At 36.9% G+C, this 22,549-nt stretch overlaps 1 protein-coding gene and 1 pseudogene across 1 annotated transcript; one reads left to right on the top strand and one right to left on the bottom strand.

The window, feature by feature from the left end:
* Positions 1-864: 864 nt before the first annotated feature.
* Positions 865-21,804, bottom strand: ATP6V1E1 (ATPase H+ transporting V1 subunit E1). The gene is made up of 9 exons (XM_016125743.2): positions 21,637-21,804; positions 16,453-16,518; positions 14,212-14,321; positions 13,794-13,860; positions 7,837-7,926; positions 7,115-7,183; positions 4,968-5,062; positions 2,547-2,634; positions 865-1,435 (listed from the first exon to the last, which is right to left on the bottom strand). Exons 1-9 carry the CDS (start codon positions 21,667-21,669, stop codon positions 1,373-1,375), a joined length of 681 nt encoding a protein of 226 aa, XP_015981229.1. The 5' UTR covers positions 21,670-21,804; the 3' UTR covers positions 865-1,372.
* Positions 11,016-11,131, top strand: LOC118613953 (annotated as a pseudogene).
* Positions 21,805-22,549: the final 745 nt, after the last annotated feature.

Genomic DNA, 22,549 nt, shown 5'->3' with positions numbered 1-22,549 from the left:
CTGCTACAGGTTTCTATCACTCACTTTTTACAGGTTTGTTACTCAAAAGGGTAGAGAACAGCCACAGGGTGGCTGCTTTATGAGTTACACTGGGTTTTAAGTCTTGCTTCTACATATCACTTCATAAATGCATCATCTTGAGGGACTGAGTATGCTGTGACAGTTCCATGTACCTCAATCCTTCCCCCATAAGACTGCTATGTACAAAGAAGAGAAACAGTATCAGACATGTGGGGTCAAGTCCTAAGAAAAAATACTTTCCAGGAGTTGGTATTTCCATTAGTCCTTACCTAACATAAAACTTATGGTAATGAAAAAATAGCCTTACTAGCCTTCTTAATTAAGAGGACTCCATTTGAATATTGGCTCTAGAGAAGGACCAGAGTTCAAATACCAGATCTTCCACTTATTACCTGCAAGACCTTGGGCAGCTCTTAGAAGTTATCTGAGGAAAAAAGAATGAGGAGTGGGAGGAAGAAAAGGACATTTGTAAAAGGGTTTAGGCCTAACATGAAGTAACCCCTCCTTCCCCATCAAAACAAAAACAAAAACAAAAACCCTAGTTTTTTTCCTGACTCTGCCAAAGCTAATAAAACTATTTCCTCAATAAAGCTGTCAAAACTTCTAGAGGACAGGTAACATTTGTGTGTGCGGCATGTGTGGAAGACCATAGCTGGTTGGAAGAACACTTCTGGGTGAGGGTCTGGTAAAAATGAGCAGGAAGTGCCAGAGGACACAGGGAGGGTGTCAACCAGAAAATGCTACAGGGATTTGGAAAATGACATTTCTTCTAGATACTTTAGTAAGCATTTATCCTCTCAAACCACAAGCTTATAGTGCCTTGTGTAATAAATTGTAATGGAATTCACGTAAACTTTTTGTTTTAATAAATAGAGCATCATGGCTTAAATTTTAAACCACATTTACAGATAAGGAACACTTCTAGGCCCAAACAGGAAACAGTGAAGCTACTATAGCTAGAAGGAATGCATGCCCCACATGCATTTTAAGCCTAAAGAGCAGAGACATAATGGCAGAGAATACCATACACATGACCCTCTAGAACAGATAACTAGAACCAGAGGGAGAACAGAAGACCAGGTGAAGTCCATGCAACTGCCACCTGATTTCCTTATCATGCTGCAGAACCAATGGAAAACTGTGTTCCTTAAGCTAAACATAGGTTTCTTGATTTTAAGTGACTTTCTCCCATTGTTAACAATTATATTAAGTGCATTAGCTACAGAAGGGTATCCACTGATAAATACAGAATATTAGAAGAGCAAAAAGGAAGCTACATAGATAATCTTGTTTCTTCAAATATCAGAAACGTCCACATCATAGCAGTACGTGAACTCCACCTCCCACAGGCTTAGTCCAAAAACTTCCTGTTTGCGTTTGCACCAAACAAGGCTCCCCGTACTTCTGGCATCATCTGTGAAGAAATAAGATCTTTAATAAATAAGCATTGTCAACTGGAAAACTTGGAAAGAACTGCACATCTGAACCATAGGTGGCAAGTCATTAACCCCTCTATGGCTAGGAAAGAATTCACAAAGCTAAGTGCATCAAATCTATCCTTTACTTATCTGAAACACAATAATGGAATCCTAGGTAGGAAACTTAACCAATCACAAATTTGTGGTTAAGACCAACTGCTTAAAGGAGACAAAGAGAAAAAAAAAACTAAAAAACTAAAGCCATTACTATCTAAGGCTTGTTATATAGTGATGTAGGGAGAAGAATCCATTAACTATATTTATATTACCTCATCATAATATTCTGATCACCTACAATCTTTTTTCAACAAATATTTATTAAATGCCTACTATGTACCAAGCAGAAAACTTATAATGCAAGTTTGTGCTGAGGTACTCATTATGACAACTGAAAAATTGTTAGGGTTTAATCTCAAAATTTCTAAGGCTGCACTGTTTAACAGAGTAGCCACTAGCCACATGTGGTTACTGTGCATTTGAACTGTGGCTTGAGACTAAGGAACTGAATTTTTAATTTTACTTTACTTAAATATCCATTTGTAGCTAGTAGCTACTATAGGGCACCAGAGCTCCATGGTTAAATTATGAGGTAATACTCAACGACAAAGTGCTCAAGACGAAGTAGCGGCAGTGAACTACCACTACTGGAAGATGTCCAGTACTTTTAAACAAGTGAATCTTCCTGCCTTGGTTCCTAGAGTTTATCTGTGTAAATGTGGAAACATTTGAAAAGCCAGCAGCCCTATTTAAAATACTTTAAATAAGTACACTAGTTCCCATGATTCTTGATGGAAAAAGAACTTCACGCAGCAACACATGTACTAAATGTATACATTAAAATCCTAAACAAAACCCATGTTCTGACACCAAATCCTCTCTCATGTATATGGTATTGCTTCAGTAAATGCACTAAATACCTAACCCCCATTCCTTTTAAGAAAAATGTCAAAAAATGTGGAAGAAGAGCAACAAATCCCAAATACTTGTGAGTTCTCTTTATCACTTCAAAGTAGCAGACCAACTAACAAGAAGTGTTCCCACACTCACCTGCTGGGCTATGAGATCCAGCCGGCTTTCCAGGGTATTGGAAACCTTTATTTTACGATCTCCATTATAGATCTCAACACCACCAGCTCTACAAAGAACAGAGGAAATAACAATTTTTATAGATTTAAAAAGACAGACACATATGGTGCAATTACTTTATTCCCTGGAGGAAAGCTGTTTTGGTATGTGGAGTGTCTAAGTACTACAAGGGACCAATAAACATAAGCCATAAGCTTGAAATTAATTCAAAAAGCTTCCTAGGATTTAAGGTATGGTAGTAACTGACATTTACCAAGTGATTGTTCTGCCAATTTGATTTTCTGTTATAACACCTAATTTAATTCTAACAACCACCCCTCCCCAACAAAAGAAGGGTGGGGATTTGATCCAGGTTTGCAAATCAAAAGAGTCCTCATATGAATGTTTCCTCAAGGCCCAATCCTGCTAATTACCAAGGGTATTGATAAGGCAAAGCTGTGTACCAGATAAAAGGTTCCACTGCAACCTTGTGTCAAACTCTTGCTCACAAAGTCCTGCCTCTAGCCATATCTCACTTATATCACTTCTTTCCTCACAGTTTCTAAGCACTTAGAGGCATTAGGAAAACGGGTAAAATCCTATTATGCAGAGCCTCAGGAATGAAATTTTTTTGCTACATAATTTCATTTTATCAAATATTTCTTGAAATAAACAGGCTATGAGACAAATGCTAGATAGAGTTTTGCCAATTTTCTTAGGAAAATTTTAATGGACTATGACAATGTTGTTTTCTTATTCATTTTCTTATTCACCATTTCTTTATTTCACTTATCTTCAGTTTCTCTTAACAGCTTTATCGTTCATAAGCGCATAGTTGGTTCTTTGCTGAAATCCTGACCCCACGGGAGAACGTCTCCTGTGTGTCAGGGACTCACATAAAACCCTGGGCTTTCCAGAACTTCTGTCTTCCCAATAACTCTATGGGGAGTCTTGGTATCCTTACCATTTTACAGGCTTAAAAAGGTTGAATAAAATTATAAATTTATTGACTAAAGTAATAATATTTAAAATTCCACTTTAAATTTGTACTGGAAAAAGCCCACAGTCCCTTAGCTGCAATCTTGAAATTAAAAAAACTCTGAAAACAAAAAATTTCATTCACGTGACACCAAAACCTGCGTTGACATCTAGTCATTTCGTAGTACGTGACTAACAAATCTATACTTATATATTTATCCCTCATATTTCCATTCAGAGACATTAGTATATTTGATTACAGGGATGCTATTTCACACCCTATTGGGGATATTATGTAACATGTGGTACATGTACTTTATTGACTTTTCTAAACACTGAAATTCAAAACATCTGGTCCCAAAAGTTTCAGGAACAGCGGTCTTGACTGAAACCTATTATTTACCAGAACATGGACCAGGTGTTTTACATCTTGTCAGCTTAATCACCAAGATAATCATGTGACAAGAGAACAACTATATTCATACTGAGCCCTGAGCACGTACCAGGCATTGTGTTAAGTGCTATATAGATATTATTTCATCTCGGCTTCCAAGAGTTCTGTGAGGTAGGTGTTATTATCCCAATTTAAAAAGAGGAAATCAAGTGAGATTAAATAACTAGTCTAAGACTACCTCGCTAGTTAGTACATGGCTGAGTGAAGAATCAAACCTAAATCTAACAGTTATGCTCCAAGTATTTTTCACTTACTTACAAACCTTCTCAGTTTAAAAAGCATTTCCATCTCTTTCCCACTTTATGAAACAAAAAAGCAAAATCAAAGACCCCATTTTACAGATGATGAAAGTTAGTCTCACAGTCCTATGGCTGGCAATAGGTCTTATGGCTTCAAGTCTGGTGCTCTTTCAACTCAGTTCCTGTGTCCTAAGGACTCTGCAGTGTCAGCCAATAGCATTCATAGGCAGCAGCAGACAGACAGGTGCAACAGAGAAATGACCCTGGCTCTACCCTTGTCAGGAGTTCCTGCTGCCAGTCCCAACTGCAAAAAGTTTACTAGGAACACTGAAGAAATCTGTCATTTTCTTACCGTCAGAAGTATCACTGATGTTTGCAATTCTATATCCAAGGAACTCAACTGTTAGTTATATATAACTCCTTTTCTTGTTTTTAATAGTAACTACTTAGGGATTATATTCCTCAGCATGTGATACAGAGATATGGACCCAGCTTTGAGTTCTGGGTACAGAATTAGTGCTGCTCCTCTGCACAAAGAACTGACCATAAGAAGGTAGAAGTTTAGAGTATATCTACCTGGCCAAAAGGGGAGAACTGCAACAGAGCACTGCAAGTGGAATACAGACATAATGCTATCCTTGTGACAAGTGCCTTGGAGAAAACAAGGCCCAGTATAAAGACCATTCTACCAGTGAGAGAAAGCCAGATGTTAAAAGCAGATATACTCCTTACATTTCCTCAGGCAGGTAGGCCTCCTGATCAATTTGAACATCAACATCTTTTTTGGTGGCGATTTTGTACATAGGGATTGCTTTTTGTACGGCAGCCTGGAAAAGCAGAAAATAATGACAGGATTTAGCGGAAACTATGAAGCAGGTATAAAAAAAAAAAAAAGTCAACCAACTATACAAGCAAAGATATTCCTATTTATTTCAAGTAAGAGAACGGATGAATTGATGGTGGGAATGTAAAATGGTACAGCTGCTGTAGAAAACTGTGGCAATTCCCCCCCCCCCCCAAAAAAAAATTAAACATAGAGTTGCTAAATGATCCAACAATTCTATATCTGGGTACATCCAAATAAGTTAAAGCAGATACTTGAACACATATTTGTACACCATGTTCATAGCATTTTTCACACAGCCTAAGTGCCTCTTCACAGATGCATGGATAAACAAAATGTGGTATGTACATATAATGGAAAGTTATTCAGCCTTAAAAAGGAAGGGAATTCTGATATATGTTAAAACACAGATGAACCTTGATTGAGGACATTATGCTAAGTGAACTAAATCACAAAAAATATTTATGATTTCACGTATATGAGATACCTAGAGTAATGAAATTCAGAGAGGCAAAAAGTAGAATAGTGGTTGCCAGGGGCTATGGATGGCGGGAATGAAGAAATAGTGTTTAATGGAGAATTAGTGTTTAACAGGAATATGAAAATGTTTGGAAATGGATGGTGGTGATGGTTTGCACAACAATGTGCATGTACTTAGAGCAAGTTATACATTTAAAATAGTTAAATTTATGTTATGTACATTTTACCAATTTGAAAAAGAAATGAGCTCACTGGGAAAAAGACAGACGCAAGTGAGTTTTTAACTACTATAGTGCAATTAGTGTGATAAAACATAATTAGTGAGAAGTCCTACCTTTGAACAATATTATGCACACTTTAGTACAAACATAAGTGACATTTTCTTGAAGGAACTTTTACATTTTTCTCTGACAATATTACTAGTTGAGCAGATTTATATGCATATATTCAACTCTTCCCTGCTCCTCAAATCTAATTTAGCAGCACTCTAAGAACTAGTCATGTTCTCTACTGGATGCCGACACTGTAGTAGTTTCAGAAGAAACTTGCTTGACACACCTAACAATACAATCATATCATCTTGAAAGGGCCACCTGGCAGCTTGGATTATAGCTCTCGTGAATTCTCTGTATGTCTAGCTGTTATACAGGTTCATAAATGAGGCTGTCATCACAAACATAGATCTATGTTACTGACACAGCTTATAAACAAGAACCACGATTTACTAATTTGTTGTGGAAACTAAAGGGAATGAATGCCTAAGTAATCCAGCTGGAAAATTCTTTCCTAGAAGCCAAGTTATTTGGGGAGACAAATTATAATAAAAATGGAAATGTATTATGTATTATAAATGTATTAATTTATGAGAAATGTGACTGCTAAGGGACTAAGCACACACATCCTTGCCTGAAAGGAAGCTACATGGAAAATTTTAATCTGAAGAGTTACTTGATAGCACAGAATCAGAGGTAGGGAAGTCTATTCTATGACTCAAGGTTTACCTGCCTCAGGTTCTTTTAGTCCAGAGCATCCACCTACTACTACAACCTATACATACCTGCCTTGGGACCAGCAGGTCATCCCTCAGACCAGGGGATCTTCTCTCTTAGATAGGACATGGAGGAGCACCTCAATACTTGCCCCTGGGACTGCAGCTATGTTTCACTGCTGATCATCCTCTTTTCTGATACCCACATTCTTTTTCTAGGTATAGGAATGTATTAGGTTAGAGCTAAGCCTTGCTAGTCTGAGAGCAGTCTGCCTCATTTAGATAGTGTTGCCTGTCTTAGCTCCAATCCGGTAGGTGCTACCTCTGTTCGTGTGCGTTCAGAAGATTATGGCATTAGAAAAGGAGGAGGTTACTAGCTCAGCTGGCAATTTGACCTCTTTAAGAAAAGAAATCAGAGGCTGAAGCCACTTAAATGAGTATCTACAATGTGTTAAAACTCATCTAATTCCCATGGGTGAGCGAGCTGTCATCTATCAGCACATACATTTCATCTCTTAACTTTTTGATCTTAAAAAAAAAAAGATCTCTTTCTCTAAGCTCTTTTACCTTTACCAGAGGGAAATCCTGTTTCCGGCAACGAACAATCATCCGGGGCTCCAACAACTGGTACAAACCCTGTATGACACAATCAGATACAATTAGTAGGAAATGCTAACTATAAAATAAAGCAAAGGCAAAACAAAATATTTTTATGATAGTTCCATCTAGTTTTGAAAAATATCCCTCTATAAATTCCCCCAAAAGAAAGCATATACAGTGAGAACATGAAACAAACAAGATAAATATACCCAAGGCTCTGGTGGTAGAAACAAAATTTATATGGGAGTCTTATATCAATTAAGTTGAAGTCAAATATTACTGTAATTAGCATGATTAAAATAAAAATTCATAGCAAAGCAGTAAAGAGTTAAAATGTATATAGCCTTTGGTCTAAACTCTAATATCTAAAGCAAGTATTTTAGTGGTGAAATCATATTAGGGAAGCTAATTTAAAGCTTTAAAAGTTAAAACTGAAAGTTGTAAGCAAATTTGATTCCTGAGTTACAAAGGATTAACAAGACAATATAAAAACATGGAGGCCTAGAAGTCTGAACCAGAGAAACATTACTGTTTTCTCATGCATCTAATAGAAATTAGATGAGGAAAAGAACAAAAGGAAAAAACCTAAAATAAGAAAACAGAACAAACAGAGCTGGCCTCTAATTTATCTTGTTAACTTTGAAAGAATTGTGGCTATAGACTATAGTAGACCTGGCCTATTAGGGTACCTGGAGGACCAGTCCATCCAGCAGCACTTGGTACCTGGTTGTATCTTTTACCACGTTGCCGAGTCTCTGTTTTGCTTCATTTAGTAGGTCCTACAATGAATGGAAAAGAAAAAAGTTATCTACACATCTGGGTAGTTGGCGCCGAACCCACTGTGAGGCTAGTACTGGCTTATGCCCTTGCTTCACATTTTATTGCTGTGTTTTCATTCGACAGTCTCTGAGATCTATGATGAATCACATGCTGTGCTAAGTACACTGATACAAGGAAGCAGGAAGCACCATCATGGCTCCTAGGGAGGTTGCACACCAGTAGAACAGCCCAGATTATCAATCGATTCAGAAACCTACAAAACTAACATGGATTTACATGATAAAAATTTGAAAAGCAAGTCATTAAGACAGTTATACAAGATGATTCCATTTTTAATTTAAAAAAACTAGATAATTTCTGGATAAAGATCATAGTACCATCAATGAGTTATCTGCACATACTCCTTGTTTACCTCTGGGAGGGTGGATTAACAATGATTTTAACATTCTTTATGCTAGTTTGAAAGGTAAATTATGATCAATAATGTTACAAATCACTAACATCCCAGTGACAATCTCTGATTCTAAATTTATACAACTTTCCGATTATAATCCAGCTCCCCATGCAGCTTTTCCAAGGAGATATGTATAAATTATTGCAGTTGGCATGTCAGCTCACCTATCAGTATTTTATAAGTTTGCAAGGGCATGTTCTGTCCACATGAATCTAATGGCCTCTAAGGAGTCTGAAAATATTAAGATTCTAGTGCTGGAAAGCAGGAAACCAAAAGCTGACTATGATGTCAACAGTAAGGTCATGTCTATCTGGGTCTTGTTTAGTTGGAAAACTCAGACATTTCTATTTCATCTCTCTTTAAAACACAAGACTAGAAATCTCTATCTCAAGATCAAGGAATCAGAATTTAAATGTTTTTTATTTCCCTTAAAAAAATTAAAAAAACCTATATAAATTGTGAGATTTCGGGAAGTGATAAAAAGCTATCATTTATCTAACACCTATTTTGTTTTAGGCATTTCCCTAATCATTTTACCAGGGTCATCTAATGTAATTCTAAGTAAACCTCGGGTATATGTTTTTTTCCCATTTATAGGAAATGGAAGGTTCAAAGAGGCTAAAAAATTTGCCCACCAAACAGCCGGTAGTAGTGAAACAGAATTTCAACCCTCAAAGGGATTCCAAAGCTCTTAAACCTGGCAAGCACCTGGACAAGAAAGAAAAAGGATAGAGAAAAATAACTAAAAGCCTACAACTAAGACCAAATTTGGTAGAAAAAAAGCTTGACTACTTCCTTTTCATTTTCTCCCTGGTTCTCTATTTTTCACCTTCCTTCTATCTTTTGTCAATATCTTTTTCCATCCACCTGCTTGACAACTTCCCTTCCTTTCATAATTTTTTACTCTGTGGATTAAGCTGGAAACAAAATCTTTTAAAATAGCAAAATCCATTTAAAGCATATGTGTGCTTTTATGTACGGGTAACCCTGTCTCTTCTATAACTTCAGAGTGTTTCATCACACCTCCATGGGTTTGCTAAACTGTAAATTACTAGACGGCAAGAAGTTAGACTAGAAAGGGCTAAGAAACAAGTATCTTTAGAACTAAAATTATATAAATGTTTATTTTCACAAAACTCAGTATACATTAGAAAAATTAAGGCTCCAGCTGCATACTGATTTCAAATTGCATACTATAGAATACTTGGACTTTACATGTTCCTAGAGATCAAAACACTGGTCGTTCACACAGCTCAGCTTCTTTATAGGCCATGCACACTGCTTTTGGTTCCTTATTGCACACTCATTTTTCACTTTTCAAGCCATTACAGTCTGGCTTTCTGCCTTCATCAATTCACTGAAACCACTCTGGCAAAAGTCAGAAATGACACCCTGACTGCCAAATCTAAAGATCACTGCTCTTCCTACTTTGATTCCTTGAAGCATTAGATATTACATTAGAACTCTACTTTTTTCTTTAGGTTTTCTGTTCCCTTGGCTTTTCCTTAGTTTCCCACAATATGACTGCTTTCCACCATGTTTTCTCAGCAATCTTTTTTTTTTTTTCCTGCAGTGACATCTGATGCTCCTCAGTTTGTTTACTTGGCCCCCTTCTAATTCTACATATCCACAACTTGAGCAACCTCATCCACATCCATTGCTCCACCTGGGACCTATGTGCTGTCTATTTCCCAACCTCTCTCCTAAGCCCGATTCAAAATTGTTCACTTGCATTCCCACAGCAATTCAAACTCCAAGATTTATCGTCATCCCTCACCTGCTCTTCATCCTATACTTCCAACCTATCATCCATCTACCCAGTTGCATAACCCTGTAACCCTAACGTCATTCTTGACTCTTGCTTTCCATCCACTCATCACAACCTGTATGTCACCAAGTCCTATGAGCTCTATCTTTTTGGTATCTCTGGAATGAGGCTCTTGCCATTTTGTCATCTTTTTTTGCTGCTATGGTGGTTTAGGCCTTTCCACTTCTAGACTTGAAAATTAAGCAGTACCTCCTGGTTTCCACTCTCCGCTATTTCCACTTCTCCTTCTCTAACAAATCTAAGCCTGCAGCAGTATTTCAGTGTGTTCCCAGACCACCTACATCAAGATTGCTCTGGGCCGCATATTTCAATGCCAATTCCTGACAGCAACATAAAAATCTCTGGAAATGGAGCAGAGAGTCTGCATTTTAACAACATCCTCCAGGTGATTTTATGCCCATTAAGGTTTGAAAATTACCCAAAGGATAAATTCCTTGTTCTTCAGCAGGCATTCAAGGCTCTTTTAATTGAACCTAAATGTCTCTCTCAGGCCTCATCTCCTACCACTCTCCATTTCTCAGATTGATTCCAATTATAAAAGTAAACATGTCCATTCCATACAACTGCACCTTCTCTCTCAAAAATCTAAAAATCACTGTGAATGATGAGATGTTACCAAAATGTAAAACAATTGTGTGAATATTCTGGAGGGTGGAAAGGTTGAAAAGCACTGGTATTGAAAGAGTAAAAAATACAGAAAAATAGAAAAAAAAAAATTGGATGTGTTTCCATAGTGTAGCAGTTAGTATGTCTGCTTTACACACAGAAGGTCCTAGGTTCACACCCCGGTGGAGCCACAGTCCATGGTCTACGGCCACACCACCCTGAATAAGCCCAATGTTTGATTTTGGAAGCTAAGCAGGGTCGGGCCTGGTTAGTACTTGGATGGGAGACCACCTAGGAAGACCAGGTACTGTAGGTATAAATAATAATACATAATTTAAAAAAAAATCCACATTTTTGTTGTTTTTTAAAAACATAACTCATACTCAACCAACTAGGATATTAAGTTCCACGAAGGCAAGGACTTGATTTTATTACATCCCTACTACCTAGAATCATGCTTGCCATTTAGTAAGCATTTAAATATTTGATAAATAAATGACTGATCTGAATTTTAAGTATCAAGTTTTCTTACTCATGATACCTAATATTTCCTTCTTGAAGCCAAACTAGTAATTCTTTATATATTTAAAAAGATTTAAAGCATTTTTCAAAAACATATCCAACAAAAAAATTTAATTTTTTAAAAGTTAGAAAAAATAATGAATATATAAAAAATAGGTGAAAAATACCAGATCAAAGAAAAATAAACACAATAAAAAATTAAAAATGAGGTCAAATCTACTAAAGTGCTGGATTATTTACATCTGGTTACATCTGGTGTACTGGTATGCCATCAGACAGTGCACCATCATAGACTGTATCATCGAAAGTGTTTCTATAGTATATCAGGTGATCTTTCTCATATCATTACTCTTCAAAAAGGCAGCATAATTGGTCAATTTTATAACATTTAACAGTATGTGTTATAATCCTTGGTACTAATATTTAGGAATGCTGCTGTGACATTTAAGCTATATGCCTCTAAACTCTTAAACTGTATAATTAATAGCATCTACACAGTAGCTGTCAGTTATTTTTGACTCTGGGCATAAATACTGAAAACAACAACTTTTGGTCAAGGGGCTTTCTCAGCATTGGCACCAAAAGGCTGGGAGACTATTTTAATCCCTCAGGCTTATTATGGGAAGGGCTACCCCCTGAGGAAATGGGGTGGGGAAAAGAGCTCACATTCCCTAAATAATATATGCTTGTGTTAAGCTGGAGGATTTAAATGTGTTCCCTCATTTAATCCTATAAGAGCCCTCTGAACTATTATAATATACTAAAGAGTAAATTGAGAATCAAAAATAACCATTTACTCAAATTAACATAGCAGAGTTGAAATTTAAACTCAAAATTGACTCTTAAACTCAAGTTCTTCCATGAAAAAACTACATTCCTTAAGCTTATATTATTCTAAGAGCGGCTTATAAATTAGGTCAATCATTTCAGGTTGCTAAAGAAATCGGAATCCCCTGGAAGGAAATCACCTACTGATTACTGAAATTCAACATTTAAATGAAGATACTAAGTCACAGCTGTCCTGAGCTATTCACTTTTCCACAAAAGCTCTAGTCCTTTGTATTTTAGAGAGAATGAACTGTTCTGATGTCACAAGGTAAATCAGCAACAGATTTCCTATTTTTCCACATTCCTAAAACTTAAAAGCACTCAAATTTGAAGTATTACGGGTATTATATTAATAAGTCACCTCTATGTGTCCTGAATGTCTGTCCCTCACAACATTCTGATAGACATTTCCAGCTAGAGATTTCTTGGCCCCTTAAAGTATGTCCAAAACTGAGCTGGTTATTTTTCTTAATACAGCTTTTTCTTCTACCTTCCCATTTTTGTTAATGGAAGCATCGTTTTCCTCATTAACCGGGTCTGAAATTCAGTATTTAACAATGAACTCAGAAGAGGAAGAATCAATGTCGTGTATGAAATGTCTTCCTGTAGAATGTGTCAACACTGTGGCACCACGTCAGGTTCATCTAAGAACTGACATCTCACGGTATTAGTTTGTCTCTGTAATGACCTAAGAAAATGGTATGCTTTCCAATTATTCACACTTTAGGGCTTTTTCAGAGAGGTCTTATTATTCACTTACATTTATTCTCAAAATTTAAGAATTTTTGTAGCTATTATAAAGAGATCTTTTTACTTTATTTGCTAATTGGTTATTGTTGGCATATAGAAAACTAATTATTTCTGCATGTTCTCTTTGTAGCCAGTCACCTTTTGAACTAATTACTAGTTCTTACTGTTTTTTTTTTTTTTTTGGATGTTATTTTCTGAGTATATGATCATATCTCCAAAAATGGTAATATTTCTTCCTTTACAATATTTACATAACTCTTATTTCTCCATTTTATAAGGAATTCAAGGCCTCTGCAAAAACAATGAATAACAGTGGAAGCAGCAGGAATTCTTTAATTCCTGAATATAAAATACCTCTGAGCTTTCTCAAGTAAACAGTATGTTTCTGTAGCTTTCTGCCCTCTTCCTAGGATGACAATACTGCCCAGTTTTGTGTCTAACCTCTTCTCTATTAAATTTAGCCTACACTCATACATGAACCTTATTTATGATAGTCCCCATAAAATAAAATAAAAACTTCACTGGCTTTCTATTAAAAATAGGTGAAGCTCTTTGGCCTGCACTCACAACCCCTGTATTAACTCCAGCCAACCATTCTAGTCTCTGTACTGCCTATCACTCATATACTGTATGTCCACCCATGATTTTCCGTAAGATCCAAGAGAATCTATGAGCTGTTAAATCAGAGGGTCCTTGAAGACAGAGCATATACCTTATTTATTTTCATATTATAATACCTAGCATAATGATTTGCTGACCAAATGTTCTTTCTCTAAAAATTATTAACTCCTTAATTAGCTAATGTTAACTAGTGAATTCTCTATAATAGGCAAATAAACAAATATTGTATAATTTCATAATAGGGGCTAATTACTCACTGTAATAAGGTCATCTCTCGCTCTGAGGACTTTAAGCCTGGCTTGATTCATCAAATTGGACATCTGACTGCAAACAGTATAAAATAATAGTGTATCAGTAAGCATAGAAAACTACAAATACTTCTCTTTGTACATACCACAAAGAGAACTCCACTGAAATACATTTAGTAGTTTCTACCTATTTTCAAAGACAAGGAAATATTTATTAAGTGCATACCAAGTGCCATGCAATTTCATACCAGTTATTCCAATTTAATCTTTCAATAATTCTGTGAGGCTTCTATTTTCACAAATGAGGAAAGAGAAGTTAAGCAACTTGCCCAAAGTCAGATAAGTAATTCATCCATTTAAGACTTGAACCCATATTTGCTTGTCCTCTTTCCCCATTGACTTTGTAAAGATTCCAGGATCTACTTACATTTTCTTCTGCTGCTCTATCTGCTTTTCTTTCTTCTCATAGTATTCCATAATTTTCAGTCTCTGGGTTTGTACAAGACGACCTTTCTCAATGTTGAACTCTTCTTCTGCCTACCAGGGAATTAATTCATGACACCTGATTTTAACAGTTTTATTTTAAGAACCTAGTGACCACAGGTACTTTCTTATAATCATCTTATTCCTTATCTAAAACAGGAAATTTATCCTGACTCGTCTTCAAAGATTACTTAAAATTTGATCCAGGATAATAGTACCCTGCAATAAAGTTACAAAGGATATAATCAGGTAAAAAAGTCTATGTCTGAAAAACATTATATTATGTATTCTAAATTGAATCCATTTGCTTACTAGAGGGTTAATGAAAAAAACACAGAATTTGGAGTTTAGAAAATCTGGGTTACTGCCAAAAGAACAATGTGATATTCTGTGTATAAACAATGCGCAACTAGAAATATCTATACAATTTCTAAATACTATCATCTTTGTAACAATAGTTTTTATTTTATACTTTATATACTTCCAAGCTATATTTTTTGCAAAAACACAAATTAATAAAAAAACAAGATATTGTACCCTCCCCCAACCAACTATTGCAATTAGCCATAGATGCTAATATCAGAATGCTGGATTCCATGAAAAAAATTAATCCGCTATTTTTATTTCATTTTTTACTTTTAATATGTTTCAGTATTTTATTTGGGAAAATTTTAGACATACAGAAAAGTTGCAAAAATATTAGACTGTATCTCCACCCAGTTTCCCCATTTTTAAATATCTTATCATCTTACACATAATTTGTCAAAACTAAGAAATTAACACTGACATACTACAATTAATAAAAACCCGTACATTACATTATTCAGTTTCCCTTATTGCTACCTATTACCTTTTTCTGTTTTAAAATGTTATCCAGGTTACATTTTATTTAGGTGTTGTGTCTCCTCAAATTTCCTCTGAACTGTGACAGTTTCTTCAGGCTTTCCTTGTTTTTCATGACCTAGATAGTTCTGAAGAGTACTGATATTCTGTAGAATGTCCCTTAATTTGTGTTTGTCAGATTTTTAAAAAATAATTAGGCTGGTAATATGGGTTTTGAGGAAGAATACCACAGAGGTAAAGTGTCCTCATCCTGCATATTTAGAGGTAACCTCATGAATTATCCACATCACTGGTGATGTTAACCTTGAGCACTTGGTTAAGTTCTATTTAACCACTGTAAAGCTAGTACTTTTACCTTTTCTATTTTTTTTTTTTTTTTTTACTTTTATTAACATTTATTTGATGAATTTACTCCCGGGCCATAAGTTTTGTTTCCTCAGCTTCTTCTGGGACATCATTTTCTTCTGTGCAAGCTCCTCTTCTGACTCAGGAACACCCTGCTCTGTTCAGTGAGGCCCATCTCCGTGTGGCGGGGGCGCTCATGGAGGGTTCATCTGCCCATGAGCTCTGTGTGTGTTCGATGACCATAGAGTCTGCATCTAAATCCTGAAGTTCAGCATCACCCTCTGCATAAAGCATGTGCAGCAAAAATTCAGCACTCTCTTTGGGCCACTGACTCTGCATCCAGCCCCACTGTTGGGCCTGGGCATACGTACCAACTTCGCCACAGTAATGATGGAATGGCACACACTGCTTCTGTAAAGTGACACCCTTCCGATGCTTGGTGGCTTTTCGGATATGTATACCCTTGATGGTCTGGGTGGTTTCACAAGTGTTCTTAAAGTGAACACAAAAATCTGAACCTCCTGATTTCCATGACTTTGTGAGATTTTTCTGGGTCAAGTGAATAGGGAACCATTTTCAGAGGTTGCCTCAGGCTGCTTATGGGAAAAGCATCCTTTTCCATATTCTATTCTTTGGAAGCTGGTTATTAGGTTCAGCCCACACTCTGGTGAGGATGGTGGTTAAGGAGATTTAAGCTCCAAGTTCTTGATGGGGGACATTATCTATATAAATTAATTGGAATTATTCTTTAAGGAAGATGTGTCTCTTTCCCACCCTCCATCCCCCATCCATTACTTTTCTACTCCTACCATAAAATTCCAGGACATTTACTACCAATCAGAATGTTTAGAAAGGAAAATTTATACTTAATGTTAAAGATAAGAGATATTCTTATTAGTACTATGCAAGTATTGCTGAACAATTTTTCCAATTACTATTTAGCAAAGCAAAACATGAAACTTTGATGACTTCTTAAAGCTAGAAAATGGAATCTTACTTTTGCATCTATTTCTTCTGCTTTTTCATTGGCTTCTTGTTCAATAAAAGCCATCATATGCTTAATCTATAAGGAAAAATAAAAACATTTTTTTAATGTAACAAGAGAAAAAAAATATATCTTTCCTGATTCAGTCAATAATCAACCATTTATTGAATGCATTTTATGTGCCAGGCCTTGTATACAAGAATATATTAGTTTCTGTCCTTGAGTAACTTACAATCTGAAATTTGCTCTGACAAATGAACCAGAAGTAATATTCAATAATGCAGGTAAACAGGACATTATCCTACTCTCAAGAAACTTGGGGTCTATGGGAAAGGAAGGACTAAATATATATTCTCATCTACTTCATACCCCTTTCAGCCAGGAATTCTGTCTTCTCCAACTAAAATAAAAGATATCAATGAACTATCTTTATTCTTTCAACTTTCTTACCTCCTACTTACCACACACTTCAATCTAACTTCTATCCTTCCACTCCACTATAATTACTCTCATAAATCTTAAATCTTGGCCTTAATTTCAACATTTCATGGTATGTTGACCAACCCTCCTGTCTTGGACAATCCCTTCCCTTTGCTTCCATGACATTTTTGTTCTCCTTCTCAGTCTCCTTTGGGGCCATACTTTTCTTCTTTTGCCTCCCAGACAGCATTTTTGGATACCCTATACTCACAGTAACCTAAATTCAACACGTTAAATAATGAACTGCTAATCACTCTTCTGCCCATCTCCCACTTTGATCTATCTTGAAGGTTAGTACCAACACTCAACTTTGACTCTTCCTTCCAATCACCAAGTCCTATCGATTCTCTCTTTTAATAGTTAATTTGTGCGCCTTTCCATCTTCAGCCACTACCCCAGTCCTTGCTATCATCTCAGCTGAATTAGTCCAACAGCTTCCAAATTTGTCTTCCTCTCTTATTACCTCTCTAATCAACTTCACACTGCAACCAGGAAGACATTTTAAAAATGCCTCTTAGCATGTATTATACTTTCCATTCTTACGATAAAGTGCAGACTTTAGATGATGGTACATAATCTGGTTACTGCTTATTTTTCCAGCATCATATAACATAACCTTCACCACTTACCACTCTTCAGACTCTTAGCTCCAGTAATACAGTAGTCCCTCCTTATCTGCAATTTTATTTTCCCCAGTTCCAGTTAATCCATGGTCCAAAACTATTATATGGAAAGTTCCAAAAGTAAATAATTTCTAAGTTTTAAATGTGCACCATGATGAAATCTCATGTTATTCTGCTCTACCCAACCCAGGACATGAACTATCCCTTTATCCAGGGTATCCTCACTGTTAGTCACTTAGTAGCAGTCTTGGTTATCACTGTCATGGTATCGTGGTGTTTGAGTTCATACAACCCTCCGTTTACTTAACATGGCCTCCCAGTGCAAGAGTAGTGATGGCAAAAGATATGTCAAGAGAAGTCATAAAGTGCTTCCTTTAAGTGAAAAGGTAAAACAAAGTTCTTGACTTAATAAGGCACTTTATCATCTCATATTGTCACAAGTTGAGTATTGTACATTTTGAGAGACACCACATTCACATAACTTTTATTGAAGCATACGGTTATAATTATTCTACTGTATTAGTTACTGTTGTTAATCTCTTACTGTGCCTAATTTATAAAGTAAGCTTTATCATAGCTAAATGTGGAGTGGGTTGCAAGCTGACAAAGTCCTTGCAATCTGTGAGGTCAACCAAGGGTTGCCTCACCTCTAGGAACCCTCCTAAGAATGGGAATAATCTATGGAAATGCAAATGATTACAGTTGGATGTGTGTGTTAGATGGGGATACTCTTATTTTAGCCAGCAAATGTATGCTCTTGTATAAATAAAATCACTCTCTACTCCACCATCAGTTGATAGTGGGCCTCCTGATCCCAGTTTGCTGTCTTCTTTCTTTTCTCAATCTCCCACCATTCCCACTCAGGATTATTTTCTACGGCCGCGCTGGACACGGCAGGTAAAGACAAAAACATAGTACATGTAAGATTCAGTACTATCTGCAGTTTCAGGCATCGACTGGGGGTGTCAGAACACACCCCCTGCAGATAATGGGGTGAGGGTTTACCATACTATATTTCAGTTTTTCAGTTCCTTGAGTTCACCATTCTTTTTTATTTCCAAGATTTCAAACACACCGTTCCTTCCACTTGGAAGACTCATCCTACCTCTCTTCACGTAGTTAATTTCTCAAGCCTTAGCTTGCTTAACTGCCACCTCTTTTGGAAAATCTTTCCTGACCTTCTCCCCTATGTGCACCCAGAGCACTCTGTATTTCCTCTACCTAAACACATTCATAATTGCTTGTTTACTTGTCCCTATCCTCAACTAAAATATAAGGTTTGGAACTTGTTAAAGGATTTTAGATCTCTGGCTACAATTGAAGAACAAAGTCCACCAAATTCTTTTGAATGGAGCTTGGGGTGATTGATTCAATTTATACTCTCAAAGGAAATACTGTTTCTAGCAGGAGATGTAAAATATACCCAAGTGAATATACAAGCAATACGGCTAATCAAACTCACTGGTAGTTTCATTTCATAGATCTATCTGAAAAAAAAAAAAAAAAGAATTAAAAAAAAAAGGCAGCTGATTTAAAAAAAAAAAATGAATGTAGGACTTACAGATTATTAATTCATTTTCTTTATTAATTCTCCCACTTAAAGGCAAGCTCCATGAGTAGTTCGAGTTTGTCTTTATACCACTATAACCCCAGAACATGGACCAACCACCATAGTAGGTGCTTAATAAATATTTGTGCATGAATGAAACTCTGTTGGGAGTTTTAAGCCTTCTAAAGTATCCCAAATACTTTTTAGAGTTTAACAATCTGGAAACATAGTCCAGCTTCTCCAAGTAACACAAAGATACCACATAAGGTACACGTAAGTGTACAAAGTCAGTTAAGATCTGTTTCACAAGAATGTAAATATAATAAACAGTACTGAACTGTACACTTAAAACTGGTTAAGAGGGTAAATTTTGTTTTATTAATTATGATAATCAGAGCCTATTTTATAAATAACACAATAGGTGTAAAATCTCCAGTCTTGAAATATTTGGAGCATCTAATCCAGAGTTACATGTACAGAAAATAACTGTGACCTTGTGAAAAAGATTAGCCCCCTGTACATTTGTGTATGTGTGTTCGTGGTAAGGAATGATATCTCCACAAGTTCAGTTTGAAGCCTGACTGAACTCAGTCTGGAATTTTAAAAGTGGTTTAACTAAACACAGTAATCAAAACAGGTGTTTATAAATACTACAAGGCACATTTGGCCTCTATGAGTGAACTGTAATTCAAACCTGCATTATATGCTACCAGTTTTGACAACCTAGAGCAAATTGCATTATTTTAACCCAGGTCAGAGAAGCCTGTTTACAGTCAACACTATCATATTCTGTTTAGAGTTCCAACAGTCATCTCCTTAAGGATATTTAACTACACTCCTGCCGTAGAAAAACTTGGGCTTAAAAATATATTTTTTCTCTTCATGCTAACCCTGTAATTTAAGTTTTTTGAAAACCTGATGAAATAAATGACCATACTCCCCAGACAAAAATACAAATATATACATGTATCTTATTACAGTGGGGAAGAAGTCAGAGAACTTAGGGCTTATTAAGCACCTACTCCATGTTTGGTCATTGGCCTATTCATAGCTGAAAATACAGGGAACAAAACACACTGCCTTCCTAGAGCTTCCATGTAGTATGCAGGGGTACAGACAACAGATAAGAACTCTTCATTCTTTCAATTTTACAGAAGGAAAACGGTTTTGGTCTAGATTACAAGTAAATAAACTGCTTTATCTTTATGGTTTTTTTCTAGGGAAGCCTTATTCTTCAATATATTATAACAAGAGGGGAGGATGAAGGAACAAGATAAAGAAGAGAATTAGTACTAATGACTGAACACTACATTATGTGGAGGGCACTGTACTTTTCCACTGCATCAATTTTTCCTACAGTAAACATTAGAAGCAGCGGTGACAAATGTTCAAAAAGCCCACTGTTTTGTAAGAATATTGCAATATTTCTTAAATTTCTTCCTAGATGCTATTTTTTGTTACTATTTTTTACCCAGTGATTAGCACAAGAACCATTTAAGAAACACTCCTCTCTTCTTAGTGCATATTAAAAATAAAATGCAATGATATTTTCAAGGAAATGGAAACATCCAAGGAAAAAACATTGTATTGCTCATCTAAGAAGATTCATAAGCTAGTGAGTGTGCTTTAGTCGGAGAATTTTCCCGGTAATTCAAAAAGAAGTAGCCTTAGTTCTCTATAGTATGCAGAGATTAAACTGCAGCCTTCAGCTTCCTTCTCTAAAAAATCAAGTGGCACTATGACTACTAAATGCAAGGGCTGCGTGATCTCAGGATATCTATTGGCAAGACAAATGAAAACCACTTTTTCCTATGTCACAGGAATTTCGACTCCACAATATTCTCCTGAGATATTTTCGCATTATAACATCCCTAGTGCCTACAAATATAAAAGTATGGCTCATTTTTAAAAACTGATTTCATAGGACTGATTAGGACTGATTATACCCTTGCAAAATTGATGTCCGTTCACAACTGTCCTAACAATTTTTCCCATAAACCTTGACTCTGCTTTGTGCCAAACACTGTTAGGGGCTAGGGCTCATAAACGTAAGAAAGAGTTTTGCTTCTGGCCAAAATGTACAGACTAGTGGAAGACGAAGCATACAATTTATTTGATAGATGAGACTCGTTTTAAGATAAAGAAGAGACTCCTCTAAGTACTCCTTCCTTTTGCATGCTGTGAACCCTTCCCTCAGGATAAAAATCAAGTGAAGAGGATATTTTCAATCCTTATTTTCGACGCTCCGCTCTGCCAAGCACAGCAAGTACCCAGGGAAAATAGGGACAATGTGGGAGCCAAAGAGTCAGGGGGTTAAAGGAGGCGGCGCACAAGATTCGAGAGGTCACATGAGCTACGGAGCTAATTCCGAGTCAACGAGACACCCTCCCGCAGACACACCAGCAGGACCCGAAGATTTGGGGCAAGGGACCCTCCTCCGGCATCCAGGCTGCCCAAGGCCCGCGCCCTCCTTGAGCCAGGTGCTAGCCCATCACCCCCGGACAGACGGCGCGGCTTCGTAAGACTCAACCCCAACACCCTCACCTGCTTTTGCACGTCAGCATCGCTGAGGGCCATGGCGAGAGCGACGCTAGGCCGGTGGGCAACTAGCTTGAGTTTAAGATTGAAGACGGTGGAAAAAAAGGGTAAAGAACAGCAGGCGCAGGTTCCGCCTTTCTTTCCTTTATAACCCCAGATTCCAGTTCCTGCCAGGTGACCGCGCAGCCCAGAAGTCTCCTCAGCCAGTGGGAAGAGAGCAGACCCCAGGAAGTCCCGCCCCGGCCCGGCCCGACCCGCCCTTTTCCTGGCTGGGCTCCGGCGCCTGCGCGAGCGGCCCCGCCTTGTTCTTTTACGCCTGTCTCGTGATTTTTGTGCGCAGTTCCCTTCTACAACCTTCTTTTTGGCGAAGAAGTGGGAAGCACTTGAGTTCTGGCGTCTGAAATTGGTGGAGCTGTGTGGATTTCTCCAGCCTTATGGCCCTTGCGATTTTTAAAAGTAGCTTCGCTATTTTATTTATTCAGAACCAGAATTTAGTATTTTACTTTCCTAGTCTTAATGGAAGCAAACTCAATATTTTATTAATAGATTTTTAAAGAAGTTTTGGATTTACAGAAAAATTAAGCAGAGAGTTCTCATGTATCTTTCTCCCCTTCACACAGTTTCCTCTTATTAACAAATATGATACATTCGTTAGTTAACCAATATTCATGTATTAACCAGTGTCCATAATATATTTGTATTTCCTTAGTTTTAACCTGTTGCAGGAAGCAATACCTGACAAGAATTTGGACGCTCAGACAACTTTGTTAAAGGAAGGAGAATTTATTAGGCTGGCAGAGTTTGTGAGGCTTATCACCCCTAAAGCGCGAGCTCGCTTTGGTTACATTTATTACAGTTTATATACCTCTGTAGTGTCTATGTAAGGGGCGCGTGATTCCTTTGAGGTTTCCCGTGTGCC

The sequence above is a fragment of the Rousettus aegyptiacus genome, unplaced genomic scaffold (genome assembly GCF_014176215.1).
Source record: "Rousettus aegyptiacus isolate mRouAeg1 unplaced genomic scaffold, mRouAeg1.p scaffold_m13_p_2, whole genome shotgun sequence".
Classification (NCBI taxonomy): domain Eukaryota; kingdom Metazoa; phylum Chordata; class Mammalia; order Chiroptera; family Pteropodidae; genus Rousettus; species Rousettus aegyptiacus.
The sequence above is the reverse complement of the archived record's forward strand: the minus strand, read 5'-3'. Positions and strand labels throughout refer to the sequence as shown.